Genomic DNA, 19668 nt, shown 5'->3' with positions numbered 1-19668 from the left:
TGACTGAAGCCAAACCTGTCTAAGGCCAGATGTGAACAAAAGCCTTTAGGCTAATGGCCATTAGCTCACCCAAAAACCAAAATGAATATGTTTGGAATTATTTCATGGTGGTTTCTTAGAAACACAATGGAACAAACTTTTTTTTCTTCTCCTAAACAGCTGAATCCAGCCACTTGGTTCTGCAGGCTGCAGAACGCTCAGTCAAGAAAAGTAATGGAGGTTTGAATTAGCAATGGTCCCTGGTACTGCAGGTCACAGACAATTCATACAGGTCAGCTGAACACTTACTCAAAGCATATATTTAGTTTGATTACTTTCCATGTTTACACACTAAACTGTGGCACTGCTGTAGATTTAAATTGGGTACTAAATGAGATATAATTTATAATACTAAGGGATACTGCTGGAAAACTAAAGTTCCGTCTACTTTGCCCCACAACTTCTCTGCTTTCACTGGCTGAAAAACTTCCTCGGACATGAGCTCTATATTGTTATGCAAGGTCCTCAAAGTCCAGAGTGTAATTATTTCCAAATGTTTGCCACATTCTTCACGAGCTCAATGTAATTCCAAACCATTTCTCTCCTCCTCCACTTCTTCATTTCTCCCCCCATTCAAACACAGCATAATCTGAGTTTCTCTTCTCTACAAAAGAGCAAAAATTCAGTCAATAAATACATCTGCAAAAGTCATGGAATCAGTTCTGATCAGAACACAAATTCTCCTCGGACTTGAGTTATGTGGGGTAAGTAATTGTTCGTCATTCATGGTTGTAAGCCGGTCATCACGGTTCAAAAATCTTGTGTGGATTAATGACTCTGAAGGTGAGGGCATATTGTATTTGCCCTGGATGCTCATCAATCCAAATGAAATAGTTTCTCCCACACACTTGTTGTGTAACACTGTGTGTGGGCTTGAATAGTGAGAGATCCCAGCTTAAAAGCCCCTAATCTGCAAGTTCAGAGGACCTCATCAAGCAGCGCATGTCCCTTTAGAGGTGGCACCTTCAGCTGATGCCTTTCATTAGGCCTTTATAACTTCCTGCAGTTCACCCTCTGGTTTAATCAAAGCACTGATCTTTAACACTTCAGCGTGGCTGTACTCAAGTCATGCTATGGTTAGAAATAAAACTGCATTATATCTATCAGTCTCAAACAGGTACATTCATGATCTGCTGTCTGCACTGATTAGACATTTTTGCGATATTAATCAGTCTCCTCCACACAGCATCGCCTATACACTAATACAGTGAACACACGGTACTTTATTCTGACTAAATCCCACATACACTGTGCTGTTGCTGGAAACAGTAGAGCACTAAATCTTTTTTGAGTAATGTGTTCCTGTTGCAAAAGTTTGGGCAGGATACAGGGTAGAGACATGATAGAGAAATCAGAGGTACTGAGGGGATTAATGCAGTAACAAAAATATAGACCATTCAAATAGCTCTTTACAATGTTCTGAGAGTTGATAATAGCAAGGTGTGATTTATTTCAAATTCAACATGTAATGCTGATGATTGTTATCCTCATTTGAACTCCTGGCTATACAGTAGTAGTTTCTAGTTGCCAGTCTTTGTCAAATCTCAGTGAATGTCTTCTACACTAATTGTAAAAATGATTTCAAATTGTTTCAGCCCCTTTACAAATTGAAAATAGTAGTTTTCATAATGTAGACACACTTGATCTGTAGTCAAACAAGCAGTAAGAGCCAGAGCTTTCACACAGCAACAGTGGCAGAAGAAAAAGACAGCATCTGGACCTCAGCCTAAGAGATCTCGAGGGAGTTCAGGAATTCCTGTGTCTTACTTCCCAGCTCCTGACAGACAGCTGTAGTAGCACAGAGTTGCCGACCCTTCACACTCAACCAGGAATCCCCTAATGGACTACCAATGATCATTTATCTCCATCAGCAAGATGGATCGCTTCATGTCACTTACCTCGAGAGTACCAAGAGCACCGTCTCTTATTTTAAAAGGGCCTATTAAGAGTCTATTTAGACATTCCACAGCAGCGAACCACAGAGGGCGAGGTGACACTGGAAAAGACTCAACTAAATCTAATTACTTTCATGTGATGGGATAATTTTTCTGCTACTAAACATTATCATTTGTCACAAGTGAGTGCTCTCAGCTGTCAAACAAAGTACACAATGCACATTTATGGTGAAAACAGAAACAAACTTTGTGTGATGAAGACAGAGTAACTTTCTCTGCTAAACACTGTGTCCGCTCAGGAGCTGACAAACCAACAAAAGTAAGCATGTCTACTAATCTTCTGATGATGTGAATATGCTCCTTTCTCCAGCTCTCCTTCCTGCCTCTGGCCCATCTGAAGATCAGTGAATCAGCCTTGTTTTGACACTTAATGGTGCTTGACCTTTAGCCTCTGGTACAGAGCCTTGTGTCGGAGTGTTTAGTCTCCATGAGGCAGATTAGCTGGTAGAGTCAGGCAAAACGACAAGAGGCTGCTGCTTCCACACAGAAACTCTTTATACCTGAGAGCCAGTGATTAGAGACCTAATCTGCTGCTATGGTGGTCCAGCTGAAGACATGCATGCATGCACACATATGCACGCAGGGGCATCAGTAATCCAGGATGAGGATTTCTAGAAGATGCTTGTGAGTGAAAAGTAAAAATAGGTAAAGAACAGGATATCACACTACAGGAAAACACAGCAGAAACGAGCAGATGCTTAAAGTTTGTATAAACCGACAGCGAAAAGGGAAACTATGTGTATTCAGACATAGTGTGAAGCTAGTTATAAAGGTGGTGCAATTGTATACATTAAAGTCAAGTTAATGGTTGAAAGGATGTACATAGACTCAGATTTACATCATTGCCATCTTTAAATTTTAGATGCAAGCCATCATATCTGCCAATCTAGAGTTGTTATCCAATGCAATGTCTCTTTCTACTACAACTAGAACTTCTACAACAGCAGTCATCGGTTTAAGCTTTGGAAGATGTTTTGTTAATCTTGCTGACAATGCTTAAGGTGCACTGCTTCATATCTGTTGAAGTGTCATCTATGAAGGTCATGGGTTATGGCAAAGGAAAGGACTAGTGCTACCTGAATTCTCTTTACACTTTCTGCAGGATTTTACAGGGTATATACACTACTGTTGAAAAGTTTGAGGTCATCCAGGCAGTTTCATGTTTTCCATGAAAACTCACACTTTTATTCATGTGCTAACATAACTGCACAAGTGTTTTCTAATCATCAATCAGCCTTTCAACACCATTAGCTAACACAATGTAGCATTAGAACACAGGAATGATGGTTGCTGGAAATGTTCCTCTGTACCTCTATGGAGATATTCCATTAAAAATTTTGCAAGATCTGTGCTGACACATAGTGTATGTGTGACTATTTTCAACTTCATGCGACATTTGATACGCCATAAGACAACTCAGGGGAACAACAAAATCTGTTTACTTCATCTTCTCTGAACTTCAAATGTCTTTAATTTCACAGCAACCCTTCTAATAGGTATTTAAGTCTGGCCCAAAGCGCTGGGCCAACAGACTGACACTGGCATCACTGGAACCATGCCACTAAAATGACTAAAAAACAGACACTATTCAAAATACAGATTTATGTGCATCATGGTCCTTTTCTCAGGCATGCTCAGCACAGAGAAACAACCTAACTGAAATACCTGCCAGGTTGCAAATCTGTTAAAGATCGTCGGCTTTGTCCCTACTGTATTCTACTAACTGACCCCCTGATGCACATTTCTTAGAGGCCCAGCTCCCAACCCTGGGGGCTCTGGCAGCAGGTCCTGGCCCACAGTGCTGTGAGACAGAGCGAGTGTATAAAATGACTCTTCCAGCCAGCTCAGTGTGAGAAGAAGGGAAGCATGCTAGGAATATTTTCCACATAGTTCTGCAGGGAAAGGGCAACAGGGAGCTGGTTGGGTAACAGAGCTATGTGAGAATTTGGGTTTCCAAGCATCTTAAATGTACCCATGGTAAGCATTTATAATAAAACTGATGGGACACAATTAGGTTTCACACATAATTGAAAGCATCGAAGGAGGTAGTACAAATGAAGCCATCGCTGAGTTAGGTAACATTCTAGCCCTGCTGCAGAGTGGATACATGATAGGTGAAAATACCTAGCAAAGCTCTATAGCTACTTGGCATCTTTGTAAAACAGGAACCATTAGGTATGAGTTTTAGCAAGCTAAACCATACAACCTGTTAAAGTGCAGCTTGTTTGTTGATTTGTATTCAACTTGAGATATCCCCTTAAGTTAAATGCTTGTTGGCAACCTTTTAGTTCTTTAAATAAGTCTGTAATTATAGTTGTAACAGCAATAAGTGAACTTAAGGGCCCTCTGAGGACTGTTGACTAGGGTGGTCTTTCTCCTATCAGTCATTAGAGTGAAAATAAACCCAACACTCTTAACCACCTGAATAAGGTTAAATGCAGGGAGGAAGATCCAAGTAAAACAGAACGTGGCCCTGAATGCAGCACAGAGAATGCAAACAGTATCAACTCAATATCTATTAGGAACTGCTCAGGGAGTTTTGCTGTCAGATAGCGAGAGACTTGGACCTGATGAACCTATTTGATGGAAAACAGATACTAGCAAAGAGATCTGTGCGTGTGTGTGTGTGTGTTTGTGCGTGCATGCGTGCGTGCGTGTGTGTGTGTGTGTGTGTGTGTGTGTGTGTGTGTGTGTGTGTGTGTTTACAGTAAAGAAGGAGAGGAAACCATAAGTGTCTGTCTTCTGGGAGCAAAACCAGACCCACACAAGGTGAACCTGAAGGTGATTTCAACAGCTTACAGTGGTTTGCCTCGGGCTGAGCTGTTCAACCAAACACCAGCTGAAGGAGCAACCGCAACCTCCAAATTTGGTTCAGATTTTATAGCATCAAAGCAACCAGATCCAGCGTAACATACACATGCTTTAAGAATCCCTGAGCTTCTGGTTTTGTTGCAACACATCCAATCATTTGACACTTTGTGGCTTACATGCTTGAAGTCCTACATGGTTTTTAGGTTTACCAGCTCCATAGAGCCTTGGGTGAAATAACAGCCCAAAAAGTTGAGTTAATTCCAGCCTGTCAAATCGAAGCAGAATTAGCCAACAAGCCTATATTTGCCTGTCAAGTTATCACATACAGAAATCCACTGCCTGGTGCATGCCTTTAGTGCAGTATCAGAATCAAACTGGTGAAATCTGGTGATTTATAGGTGAAAAGATGTTTAGCTGTCTGTTTAGAGTATATTTTAACAAGTCATGGTTCTACTGGTATTAGTACTGCTCGCATACTGGTCACAGTTCTTAGTAAAACCTGTTGCCTCTTCATAACAGTCTAGCAGCAGTGAAACTTAGTTCAAATGTAAGATCATTTTCAGAACATCTGCAAAAGAAAATGCCAATTTATGTCCATCTATCACTGTTAAGCAAACATGAGGAGTTGGTTCATAGAGATAACAGTTAGTGGTGCTAATTCGCCACTCGTGCCATTAAACCACAACAGAAGGGGCACAACAAAATGTAGTGAAGGATGCCAATGAAACCTCAAACCATGGAAAAAGATGGAAAAATACATGGAAATATGGCATTTCTGTTGGTTTTCATGTGCTAATGTGAAGAAGGTCATGGTCTTCTCATGAAGCCACACAGATCTGAGGTCTTCATTTGCTGTTACTTTTCATCTTTCCACTGCATGTTTAAGTCACATCATGATTTCTCTTGCATTTTGCCTTTATCAGTATATGAACTTTCTCACTTTAGCAAAGCATAGAAACATGTTTGCAATATTTCAACCACTGGACTCTATGGTGTGTTTCTGACTGATAGCTGTTAGCAGGGAGTCCTCTCCAGTGGACTCCATGTGACACAAGTCAGCCTGAATCAGTGGAATATTGATACCACATGGCAGCAGTAGAAAGAAATAGTTTCTGATACCAATTACAAAACCAAAACCAATATAACAACCAATAACATAAAACTCGACACCGTGGAAGAGGGACTGAGGAGAAATAACCTCATCCGTTTCTTCCTAGAGCTGTTCACAGCAGTGGGGAAGTAAGAAGGAACAGATCATAACGCTAACTGGCTTTATTTGCTTGGGAATGTTCCGTATTATAAATCACCAGGAAGGAAAGCACAGAGTTTGACTCACCTTGGTTTTCTGAATATGAGACCATACTGCTGGCAGGCCAGGCCCACAGTGGGAGTGTAAATGATGGGCATAAACCTTTCAACATCTGACAGCAGCACCCGATAGAAGAGCTTCTCGTTGCGATCCTGGAGCCCCATCAGGAACACATATCTGGGAGTGACAAGGAGGAGCAGGGAGGAAAACAGCCTGTTAATCTATAACATCTTGAGGACTTATACCTGCTGAACTAAAAAGCTGTTTAATAAAGTCAGATGTTAAATGTTTGTTAGTGAAGCGTACCAGGGAGATCGTAGGAATTGAAAAGCAAAGGTTGAGATTGTAATTATGACATTATGTCCATATGGATTCTGTATTATATGGATACAATACTGCACAACCCAGTGAGAGCAAAAACACTGAGTTTATGAAAAAGTGAGAAAGTAGGACAAGAAGAAATGAATTCAGCTCTGCGGTGGAATAATTATTTGTAAAGACATTTTTGCTTACGTTCCAAATGACTGAAAAATACACCAAATAAGAAGCAGCGCTCAGATAGCCTACACAAGCTCTTTGTTCTGACTGTAGATTGACCAGGAACTAAGGGTTTGCATATGACCCAAATTAAGTCGAGCACACCAGAAACGGCTCTATTCCTAATCAGCGAAGTTTCCATAAAACTAAGAGCACAAGGTGCCTCTTGTTGAAGGGATAAAAAGCATGCACGCCCTCTCTGCTATAGGTTAGGCCACAGCAGCTGCACAATGCATGGTGGTGACAGTTGCTCTTGAAGTGACCACTTTTCATGTTGGGGAGCCAAATGAACTTCTGCCACAAGCAATCAATTACAAAAACGGTTTCTGTAGGGCATATGATATCAAAGTGAAATTAGTTTTCCCTTAGATACATATTTGCTAAAAACTCTCAAATGTTTTACTGCTACTTACTGTTTACTTTCTTTTCTCAGTGGAAGATCCATCTTAATGATATTTTCCAGTGTTCTGAATCACATATTGAACTCCAGAGAGATAAACTGTTTTCTTCTCGAATATCAAGGAGATAAGTCATGCGTTGAAACCATAGACAGTATATTTAAAAGATGGAAGTAGCCACAGTGAAGTCACTTATTGGTTTGTGGAATAGTATTTTGAAGTCTCGAGTTTGAAGTTGGGTCACTGTCACTTTTGGTTTGTGAAACTAGACATTACAAACGAGGGGTTGATCTGGCTGGGAACTTGAGGACAGTATGTGCAGAAATACTGTAGCAATTTGTCATTCACACAGTAGTCACACCTTAAAACATATCCTGCTTTATCATCCATATTTCTCTAAATGGGAGCATAAAGAACATCATACTGTATTAAAGAAGACTTGAAACTAGCAATTGAGATGTTAAACTTATTAGAGAAATGTTTACTTGGGTAGAAAATCAAGTGAGAAGTAGGTTCACTTTGTCAGATACTTCTATACAGTTGAACTTTTAAGCTATTTAGTCACAGATTTTATATCGCTACAGGGAAAGCGAATATTTACAGGCATTAATTGGCCATTTCCTTTCACAGAGAAAGTGTGAATATCTGTCAGTTGACAAGCAAACCTGTTATGGTATAGTACAGACCCTAAATAAAGGAGAGAAAAAACAAGCAGCAGAGTAAGGGACATGCTTTTTGAAAAGTAGATTCTGTGGATGCTGAGACTGAAATGGAAGCAATTAGTCCATATTCCATGATGCGGTTAACAAACAATGTATACATTTAAGCATGACATATAAGCATTTTGATCATCAAAGTCATTTAAGTACATTTTCATGCAAAAATGGCAATTAGCTTCTCCTTGTCTTCCATTAAGTAAACTGTAAACATTACACTACCTTACAGTAAACTGAATGTAGTGAGATTTTAAAGACAGTCAAGCATAAATAAGATATGGTGATCTCATCATAGACCTTTGCAGAAGGTGCTTTATTAGGGCATTATAGAGCCGTGTTGTTACAAGTGAACTGATCTTCCTGTGTAAAATAGGTGGAGCGCCCCTTTATGAATGGAAAAGTAAAGAAAGACATAACAGAGACAAAGTTTAAACTGCGTTGACAGCTGGTTTCAGTTCAGCACAAGAATAAACATTTTACATTTTTCTTTTACATTGTGATGATTTCACTCGTCATCGTCATTCATCAAACAAAATGAAAATTACATCTCCACAACAAATGTGCAGCGTGCTGTTGATTGATTTAATGCTGGCGAACATTAAGAAAGATTACCTTCTCCATTCTTAACCTTAAAAGGCGTTGACTGCTTACACCCTGTAAACAAGAATATTTAGAGTACACGCTGCTTTATAAAGCTGTATCCCTGCTGACTTACTGAGTGTTTCCTTTAAAGTCTACCTAGTGAGGCAGCCAGGACGTCATCTATCTCTACCTTAATCTATCTTAGCATGACTGATCAGCTAGCTCTGCTCTGTTGGGCTCATTTTCAGCCTGTTACTGTGGTCTAACAACCTCATTGGATGTGAGAGTTAGCTGTACCATTTTATGTACTGCAGTATTTTAGCTGGCAGCACCTTTGAACATCCATTTCCTCTGCAGAACAGTCACAGTCGGTACTTAAGTCACTCCATCATCTCAGATCATAAACGCATGTGCTTGCAGTGCTGTTCTCTTTGCCATTATTTGTCAGAAAAATTCAAACCAGAGACAAATTCCATTCCAAAGAAAAACAAAAAACAGAGGAGTCTAGATAGCTGATTAAAATAGAATTGGAAGTAATGAAAGTTTTGAGTTATGGTCATAAAAAATAAATGTCAGCGTCTGGAAGTAAATACCAAAGAAGGATTGAGAGTTGGGGAGCAGACTGTATGTAAACACAGCAGATTTGAGCAATGACAGGCAAATAAGAGTCCTTAATCCACAGGACCGAAGCCCAAAGCTGGAACACATTGGAGCCCCAGAGACAGATTGTCAGTGACATTGATAGGGCATGGGAATAGCAATGACAAGTTTATGATGACTGTTTTTAGATGCTGCTATGGTGGAAAATCAGGCAACTATTCAGAAGCTGTCTAGTTGCTGTTGACCCTCAATCCTTTCTCACAGGCAAAAGTCACTTATCCCTGACATTAGGAGTGACAGCTGATGGAACAGTTGACTGACAGATGGCCACTGGAACAAGAAGCAATTTTACAGACAGATAACGTTCAGCACACTGCAGATAATTCAAAACAGTAAACCAGACGATGACTTCAGTTGGTCAAAGAGCCCAAACTGAAATATTAGCGTGTGGTGCATTCATTGAATAACACTAACAGCTACAAGGCCTGTGTGTCTAATGAGGCGTGCAAAACTGAAGTGAAATTTTCATTTGGGGGCTGTGGAGGTTATAAAAACAAGGAGAAGAGGGGGGAGATGGAGAAATGGAAAAAGAGAGCAGTGTGGAGATTTGTTAAGTAAAATCTAGGGTGTTAGGGGATGGATGTAAATCTCAGAGAGCTGATCGCTAACCTGCCTCTCGTGTTCTGAAGGCTTCCAGATGTAGGACCTCTGCATGCACAAAGGATCAGCTGAAATTCAACTCCGGAAGGGCTGCTGATTTGAAGCTAATAGAAGATAAGGTCCTAAGAGATTTCTGTCTGTGTTTGAACGCGAGTCTCACCTGTCCAAGTCGTCTCTCTTCATGTCATAGTTCTTGAGCACTCGGAGCAGCTGGACGTCCTGGTTGATGAAGCAAGGAGGCAGCAGGCCATGGATCCCCAGCTGGAGACGCTCCTCCAGGGAGAAAGCCATGCCCTGAAGGAACACACAAAGCACCATCAACCTCCATTATCCACCACTATAGGACACCATGCACAGCATTACTGTAGCACCTGGTCTTTCACACAGTTGCCACGCCTTAAAATATATGCTTCTTTATCATCTATTTTGCTCTAAATGGGACCAAAGGGTACAAAATGAACATCATGCTGTAATGAAGAAGACTTGTAACTAGTGATTGACACCATAAACTTATGTGAAAGATATTTACTGAGGTGGCAAATCAAGTGAGAAGTAGCGGCATTTTGTCATTAAACTTAAAATTTAACCCCCTGCTGGCCATTAGAGAAAACACAGGCCTTATGCATCGATTTCACTTTTCAGACCTGGAGGTTATGCGCATCCTTTACATACGTTCAACCATTATTATCCACCACGATAATAACACATACAAGCATATCCAGAGTGTAAAAAAAAAACTCATATTATCACCTTCAACCGTAGATGGTTCTCAGTGATTACTGCTAGAAAAGTTGTAAATTCTGTCTTTGCAGTTGATTTATGTCGGAGCCTTTGGCCAGTGAGTGCATTTACAGGGACATGAGCATCCCAGCTAGGTAACCCTGGATAAGCCTTTATCTAAAACACTATATGTTGGTGGGAAAAGCAGGATACAGGCACATTCATATATCATCGCACAATCAGGTGCAGATTTAGCCAAGTAGAGCTGCAAGTAAGAACAATCTGCAGTTTAGTTTCTCGATTAATGAATTGCTTGTTTTCTCTGTATGGTGTCAAAAGTGCTTAAGATGATGTCCTCAAATGTCTTGTTTAATACACAACCCAAAGAAATTAACTTTATTGCCAAAGAGGAGTAAAGAAATCACAAAATATTTAAATTTAACAAACTAGAATTTAGACTTTTGCTCTTAAAAAATCTGTCAAACCAGCTAATCAGTTATTGAAATTGTTGCCGATTGATTTACTAGTAAACAACCAGTTGATTAATTGATTAAATGTTTCTATGGCATGACAGAAACACAAACAATGCCAGCAGAATTTTTTGGAGCAATGAAGAAATTCTGTAGTAGACTTACAGGATGCTGGCTTCTAAACACATACAGTGGAACAAATAAGATAAAAGTTCAAACTGATTTAAGGGTTACAGAATGGTCAGATTTTTTATTTCAAAATGTTTGGTGTGTGTTGGTAAAAATCACACACACACACCAGATTCCTCCAATATGTTCAAATCCTGGACCAGCCTCATAAGAGGGATTCTCATGTCAATTTAAACACAGTTCAGGCACATACAAGCCTGTTTTATGAAGCTCTTGGTATCTGACTCCCCATGACTGACAGGTCGACATAACACAGCATCGTGGAATTTTCTTAATGAATCTTCAAACCAGAGTGGTCTCGCACCTAAACTTCAAACGCAAAACAATCTGCATCAAAGAAAATCACAAGTTCTTGCTCTCACTGCACAGTCACTTGCATCTGAAACTAAGGATGGATAGCAAAGATAATTCAACAGTAATTAAATGCATGTATGACCACATCAGTTCCAGCTACTAACGCAGTACTAATCGCTGTCATTGATGCTGTAATCTTGGTATTTAGTTTGAATGGTGCACGAATAAAATATTTAGAAAAATGTTGAGTAATTCTTTCAGCTCAGGCATTCCTGAGTGATGAGAGAGGTGACAGATCAAACATGTCCTCTGCTCTGACTGCTGTTTGCTCTCAGAGGGCCTCTCTCTCAGTCAGTCTGTCTTCAGAGACTCCACCGTTAGCTCACATTCTAGTGTGATGTCCGCTTTCACCAGTGCAAACCCTCAAAAACACACACAACAAGGCCCAGACTAATAACCTGCTACACTTTGGGCCTCTGCTTGAGCTTTTATCTTGCTCACCCTTCACCTCTGGATGGAAATATGGAAAAACATGCACACGTGTAGTGTCAAAGTTGTAACCCTGATGAGTGTGACCTCTGACTCTGGATGTTAATGCAAAGAGAAGACAAGAATCTCACTGAGGAGAAGCAATACACATTCAGGCGACACCAGAAAACAGTGACAGTGTGCGACTGAGGCACATGAGCGACAGTACAGCTCCTCTGAAATAAAAGGGGGGACGTTTGTCTCCAAAGTACCCAAAACAAGCACCAAGTCCATATTTAAAACCGGAACAGCATTCTCTACTATTCTCCGCAAATCAGGCATGATACGGTGGGCATTTTCAATCCGTTTTCCGTCCGTGAAAGTTCAGCGACCTGGTGAAGCTACAGCCTCAGCATGCCAGCTACTGTTGCTGACTAGTGAGACAGAAGCGAAGGCGGGCTCTAAACGTCTCTGTTTTGGATACCATCCATGGATGCTTGGCCCGGGCCACCACCATTTACAGCCTTTCCAAGCCACCAGCACTTTCTATGTATCTGGTTGTGTTAAAACAGTTCTGTGGTGGCAAAAAAGAAAAAAACTGAGAAAAAAGTGCACTTGATGACACGACACACTGCTAGCGAGAAGTAGAAAAGCATACGACACAGAATAAAGCATTTGGAATAAAATCTGATGATCCTGACGTCAAACAAACCATCAGTGCCGACCACAGAGGCACCACATTCTTATTAGCCTCGAATTATGTGAATAAAAAAAAGCTTCAGATTTGATCTCAGTGATTCTTGAGAGTAACAAGGGGAAGGAAACATGCCATTTCCTTTTGGGCAGGACATCTAAAAGAAAATGGGTTTTGTGTTTTCTTACTGTCTACTACTAAAACAGAAATTGCTGCATGTCGCTACACAAGTTACCAGCATGTAAACGTCAGTTCAAACAAACAATCCTAGTCTTTCAGCTGACAGTGCTAAATCTAAGCATGACTGGAAAAAGGGCATCAGTTATTTGAGATGCTAAAATGCAAGTCCGGATCCGCCTGTCACTGGCTGAGGCTCGGTGCAGTCTGTACTTAACGGCCCTCAAATAGACAGAAGCAGCTCTGAATTACAACCTTCCCCAATTATCAAAAAAGATGTTCTATTTTTCTGAGAGCCAGCTGTTCACATCAGACTCTGTGTGCGTTTGGAATAGCAGCTGCCCCACGTTGCACTGCTGCTCCGCTGTCTGCAGCAGCTGACCATGAGGGATCTAAGTTTTAAAATATATGAGGCAAACTGAGCTTAATATGAGGCTATAAAACGAGATTCAGTCCTCACACTGCTCTTTCATTGGCTGAGATACACTCACAGCAGCACTTACTGCATGCTGACTTCCTCTGTGTAGTTTTTTTCTGCACAAGGATTAGCTGCTTCTGGCATGTTTGGACATAGAAATAAAACTCTCACACACAAATAGACACACAGGAGCCTCTAATTAGCCGAAACACATTTTATTCATGTTGCTTACACTTCCTTTGTTCAAATTAACTGAACAGATCTGCACACATGCAGCTCTAAAATTAACCCACACAATGTTGTGCTTATGTGGAAACTTTCTGATACTTTCACTATTCTTTCTAGAACTCATTTTCACTTCTCCTTACAGATTTCACACCCAGGATGGTTAGAAAAATGGAATCTATCCAAATTTATCAGTGATTTTAAAATGCAAACTGACTCAAAAAGTGCACACCTGGTGAAAATGCTCATGGTGGATCATCCATTAAATTCCTGCTTTGAGTGAGTAGTCAGTGTCAAATTCATTCAAGTTAAAATATCTAACTTATATTTCCAGACCACTTATGAACCGATAAACGTCTATTGTTCTCACTTAAGGTCTTTTGACATAAGTTTGCTTTAATGATTATGATTTTATTTTTTTTTTTGCCAGTGACACATCTTTTCTGTAGTTCATATAATCTGTTTGAAATTTGCTGTGTGTCCTTAACACATTGTTATTAGGTTGCTTGTTTCTTTCCACAATACAATGCCCATCACAATAAAGGTTAGTATTCACCACATTGCCTTTTCCGATACACTTCAGCAAAGTACCTGTGAACAGCCTTGCATGTTGACTTTGTACTGACTTTGTTACAAGCTCTTTATGTTATGGGTTTGGGAATGGGTTTCTGCAAATCAATCAATTCACTTTAGGTCAGGTGGTTTAAAAAAGAAGAAAAATTTAAAATTTAAGACAGAAACTGAGAATTAAATATGAAGTGCAACATTATCGCAGCTCCAAATGGGAATGAAAGCAGGCTTGAAAGTGTACCATGCCTCATTAAGAATAATTACCAACACAGCTCAAAGGCTGCCGGTGTTACATGTGAAATAGATGCCCTCTGTGGAGTCTGGCCCAAAATGACCAATTAAGATCCCCAACAAAGGACCCGGCAGCTTGTCTGTACAGAGCTGGAAACCCTGTGCCACTGAGTGACTTTATGATTGAAGTTACGGCTTGTTTGGTCGTGGCCTGGCGTTGATGATGGAGGGAGAAAAGGACAGGGGTGGGGTGGGTGGTGGAGGGTATTTCAAGGAAAGAAAGATTAGCAGTGCACAGTTCATAGAGTTTGGCCTGGAAAGCGTGGGAACCGCTGACGCCAGTTTTGACATTTCTTTGACTTTTGACTTGGATATTGGCTTTGCAACGCCCTTATCCTCAGCATGTAAATAGAACTGCCAATCTCTTTAATTCCAAAGTCTGTTTGTCTTTCAGTCAACTGGTCCGTCAGCCGACCTTCTAAAGCATAAAGGACGTTCTCTCAACACAAGCCAGGGTAAATACTCTGCAAGAATGGTGATCCAACATGGTGCAGGGCAAGCTTTCATCTTAGTGTTGTCTTAAAGTTAGGACAGCCTCACACCAAAAGCATCTGAAGACATGCATTCAAACTCCTGTGTGTTCCATACTTCAGTTTTAAAAAAAGTTAGCAAAAATTTCTAACCTGTCACTCATACATATAGTTGCCACTCCTTGTTAATTTTGTTAACAACCTCTGGTTGGCTTGTAATTGGAAAGTGTGAACCTAAATGACGCAGACATGCCAACAGATATCCTAAATAGAACAAATACAAACATTTTCTTTGACTGTATCTTTTGTTTGTGTTCTTAAAAACCAAAGTACGGTTACAAGCACACACACACACACACATCCAAAGCCAAAACCTCACAAAAATGGACATGCGCACACACACACACAAGCACACACATGCACACACACACACATACACACACATCATGTATGTACACAACTATCCCTGTGTTTGTTTGTCTGAATACAGGATTCCCAGTGTTTTGCTGCTGTAATGCCGGCGCTCTCTCTCCTCTAGGAGCCCTAAACTGGGCTGGGCAGGATAAACCCTAGAAAGCTTCCACATGTGCCTGACCACATCTGAAGTGCCCGCACCCTGTGCCAACACATGTGATGCCCGCAGCTCCATGTTCCAGAAGCCGTGGTAACAACCTAAACCTGTAATCTACCCTGTGGGCTGTGCCAACCCTTAACCTCGGACGGCTGCCATGCCCACCCCAAACACTGAGTGGAGAGGAAACAGCTAATTAGTCCACCAGATGGCCAAACACCAAAGATGAAAGTACAAGCTCTTTGAAACTGATAAAATGCCTTTCTGTTCGTCCGAGGGAGTTCAAAGGGTGGGTCTGCTGCAACTTTGCAGCGTGAAGGTTTAGAAACCTAAACATTCTGCTACCTCAACCTTTTAATTTCCCTCTGTCACAACCACACACAGCTCTGTCTGACAGCGAGGTTGGAAGGAGGCTGACAGTGAAGCCACTCCCTTCATTACAGTTCAAGTTTACCCTCATCTAGAAATTCCTTTATGCCACAAAAGGAGAGGGCTCCTTATCACAATAATAACACTGTTCTGAAACCTTTCTCACACACTATTGCCCCATGATACGTCTATTATTTCACTCTGTGTGAGAAGCATGAAGTCAGTGTGATGGAATTTCCTACAACGTGCAGTGATAAATTGCAAACATGAGTGAAACAAATGTCCGACCCTGTACTGAAATAAAAATAACGGTTCTCTTGACCGGTCACGGAGTCTGACATTAAAGGGTCATACAGTTCAGTCTCCTCGTTGGCCTTTGGCAACAGCTGTGTTTCCTGGGGATTCTGGGGCAGCTTTCAAAGTGTCAGAAATTAACCCCTAATGAGGTCAATGAAGTGCACTTAATACAATATAAGGTAAATTCAATAGCTTAAATATTCAATATTATTATTGAATAATATAATTCAAATTCAGTAGCAATTCTTAGCTTAGCCTGCAGACCTCAACTGTATAACTTAAAGTCTAGTATGCAAACTGGAGACATGGAGATTGAAAATGGACACTTACCAGGGCAGTGGGAGTCTTTTTCAAGATTATGTCAACTTATTTTATGTCAAATGAAGAATGTGATCCACAGCAGAGACAAAAATTTGCTTCTACAGCCTCGATTTTGACCATTCCTTTTTTATCTGTCGCTGGCAAGTGTGCCAAGTTTGTGGGAGTGCAGTACAAAACTGGAGGATCCTTTTTAGTCAAAACTGCTGATTTTCAATGGCAAACATAGCAACTGTAAACATATCTGTGTATTTATACTGCTAAATATATTGCTTTGTTTCTGGAAACTCAGTGAGGAAATCATTTATAGATAAAATGATATAGCAACATGTAATTTTGGCTAATCAAAGGACTTAAATACATCACAAATCACAGCAATTTCATCACATTACATGCAAAAATCTTTCAAATTCAACAACTCCAATTACCTCATGGAGATGTGGGTCCCTAGCCTGATGAACAGTGTCCTCAGTTGCCATGGTTACAATATCAAATATGCAGTTTAGGTTGTGAAACAGCGATGATCTCCCATGTTAAAGTCCAATGTTTGGTCTATCCATCACCCAAACCTCCTCTTAATGGAGACTTTCACTTCCTGGTTTCATACCATCATAATTATTACATCCACTAGATGGCGCTGTCACTGAAACTTGAGTATGTATCATAATACATTGCTTTCACAAACAACTTGTAATGTTGCATTTTAACGGGAAGGTCACTATAAAACAGGCAAATTCAACAATAAAAGACTTGTTTGTTAACTTACTTTTGAACTATTTTAATATTTTATTTGAACTGTGTATTTTGCAGGATTTTGTCCGTAGCTTATCATGTTGCCGTATTAGCCAGGGCTTCTTTGCAAATGTGGTTTTCAACTACGCCTTCATGCTAAAACACAGATTAACTGCAGCTAGATATTAAAGGGAAAGTTACAACCATATAAACTGTATAACGCTAACTAGTTTGACTAATCTACAGCATGTCAAATGTCATGTATATGCTTAGATTTCAAATTACCCAACACCATTTCCAATCCTTCAAATATGACTAAAATATTAAGGATCACACAAGGTCACAAACTGCCACATGTGTCTGTGGTACAAACACCAGTGGCCTCACTGTGGAAACCGATGAAATATTCTGTCTTCAACACTTATTTTTCTCTCATTTCTTGCAAAAATATGGTTTGGAGGTTTCACTTATGAGACTAAATAGCTGGTTTAGATACAGAATTTTGTCAGTGTGCTGACAAAGAAAAACTTGAACCAAAAAATTAAACCCTCAAAACCCCTGCAACTTCCTGGGAAAACTTCAGAATGATGTAATTCCACACAAAGCCACGACTATTCGGCTTGCGAGATTCCCAGATAAGACAAGAGAGGGGAAACTCAATCTCACACATCTACCGTCCAACACACAAATCCTATTTCCAAATATAAGTCTGTCAGGCAGGTTGGATGCTGCTTCGCTTCACTGTTTTTTCCTTGAGCTTCAATGGAAATGCCCTCTGCTCCAGGAGAAACAGCCCCTATTGAAAGAGACCTGAGCCGAACACGACGGGGAGGCCTTTCCCCATTTAGCCTCTCTCAACCGCAGTCGCAGATCAGACACGGAGACAAAAGCCTGCAGGCCTTCAACAGGGAGAGGGCTCAAATGTTTGGCACTGAGATACGACCTGGCAGAGATATGTGTGGCCACAGAGCACTTCTGTATTCAGTGCTTTGTGGGAGAGGGAGAGCTTTCCTTTCATAAGAGGCAGAGCCGAGCCACTACACAATATGGCCTTCTTGTACAACTTGTTTATCAGTTAAGCCACTCGGTCAAAGTGATGTATAGCGATAGCCATCGTAACCCCGCTTGCTCTCGTTTAACAGCGGTGCATTCACAATGCACCTTTTCAGAAATGTTTTTCAGATTGTTGAACTTAATGATTCATGCTAAGTCAACAGTACGCATGAGGTGTGCAAATACAAAGTTGACCGCAGTGTTTCCTGAGGTAAAAAAACAGAACAAAGACAAAGTAAATGGGCTTGCTCATTACATTAATAGCAGGTGAACCACATCAGTCACATTGAAAAGCTATAAAAGAAATAAAGAGGTTTAAAAGGTGCTAATGCAGCCCTTTTATCAACAGGAAATTGAAACTGTGGTGTGAAGGCCAGTGAAGTAGGTGCAAATCGACTCCTTGCTGACAGCAAATATTGACTATATTTAATAGTGATCCTTTATTATATATATCTATGACGTATTATTTGTCAAAAGCAGCCTAAAATACCCTAAATCAATTTTTCCATAAAGATTAGACTCCCCTCTGTCCTCCAGCACACTGCTTCAGAAGCTATAAAACTTATTTTCATTAGTATTTGTGACCAGCTACTCCAGCTGACAGGAGGTGTTGCTCCTTGTTCACCTCCAGCCAACTGGAATACAACCTAGACAATAATACAATAACCAATATTAAGTTTCCCTACACCTCATCTTTACTGAAAGTAATGGACTGGAGACATAAGATCATATATAGCAGTCTATGAGCAGCAGTCTGGAATGGGAGCAAAATGCTGTTGCACAGCTGAGGCTTCAGCAGGATGTTTCAGAATAGTAGTATCTACGTTACAACAGCTGAGCATTATTCACTGAAAAGGAAGAGAATATTTTCTCCATTACTGACGTCAGTTCTCATCATCTGTTAGGCTAAAGACAAAGACGTTTTAGCTGCTTAACAACCAGCCACAGCAGACGTCCAATGTCCTGCTTTACTCGTCATCTTGAACTGCTGAACTACAGGCCGCAATTATGCCCAAAATCAAACCAAGGAGATAGAGTTTCGTGGTTTTTAATTTTCAAATTACGACACAGCAAACCTAATAGTCCCCATATAATGACTCATGTCAAGTTACATCAAGTCTACACTTCTGCTAGAGAACCATCTTTAGTTTTAGGCTTTAGGATGATAGTAAAACTTTCCTAAATAAAAATGCGGGTGCTTCAAGGACATGCATGTTTGCAAGAACTTAAAAATGCTTCAAAAACAGCAAAAGATATTAAATACTGCTTTACTCATCTAAGACATTCTAGCTGCGGTTTAAGGGGTTAATGAGCTGTAATGGACTGCATTAAAAAACTATCAGAAAGTAAATTCAATAATCCACTTAATTAAAAGAAAAACATCATTTCTCTAATCTTGTTCCATTTACATTACTCAAGATTATTATTTTAAATCTACTCCATGTGAGTTGCTTTACCTGCCTGAACCCTGCCTTTACTACAGTGTCAGTGAGAGAGAATGGTAATATATTGTGTGTCACCAGAATCTGGAAGGCAGGGAGTAGAAAATCTTTGTACTGGCATTGAAAAGAAGCATTTCTTCAACGGCTGCCAATACAAAAGTTGACTTTGAGTAAACCTGAAATGAAACCGTGGGGGGCGAACATTTGCGCAACATTTAACAGGACTGTGAGAAAGTCATCTACAGCGGTTGAGTTCGCCCACATTGTTGTTACTCCATAAGCCAGCGTATCTG

The 19668-nt window shown here is 40.4% G+C and overlaps 1 protein-coding gene across 1 annotated transcript in view; it reads right to left on the bottom strand.

The window, feature by feature from the left end:
• The window catches only part of me1 (malic enzyme 1, NADP(+)-dependent, cytosolic), a 94094-nt gene that overhangs the window by 50500 nt on the left and 23926 nt on the right, over window positions 1-19668 (bottom strand). Inside the window, exons 2-3 of the mRNA XM_023281128.3 lie at window positions 9768-9901; window positions 6142-6291 (exon numbers count right to left, since the gene is read on the bottom strand). Coding sequence (XP_023136896.1) covers window positions 6142-6291; window positions 9768-9901 — 284 coding nt within the window. The remainder of the gene's footprint in view (window positions 1-6141; window positions 6292-9767; window positions 9902-19668) is intronic.

This window comes from Amphiprion ocellaris, chromosome 9 (genome assembly GCF_022539595.1).
Source record: "Amphiprion ocellaris isolate individual 3 ecotype Okinawa chromosome 9, ASM2253959v1, whole genome shotgun sequence".
Classification (NCBI taxonomy): Eukaryota; Metazoa; Chordata; class Actinopteri; family Pomacentridae; genus Amphiprion; species Amphiprion ocellaris.
This window is presented reverse-complemented; position numbering and strand designations above follow the sequence as displayed.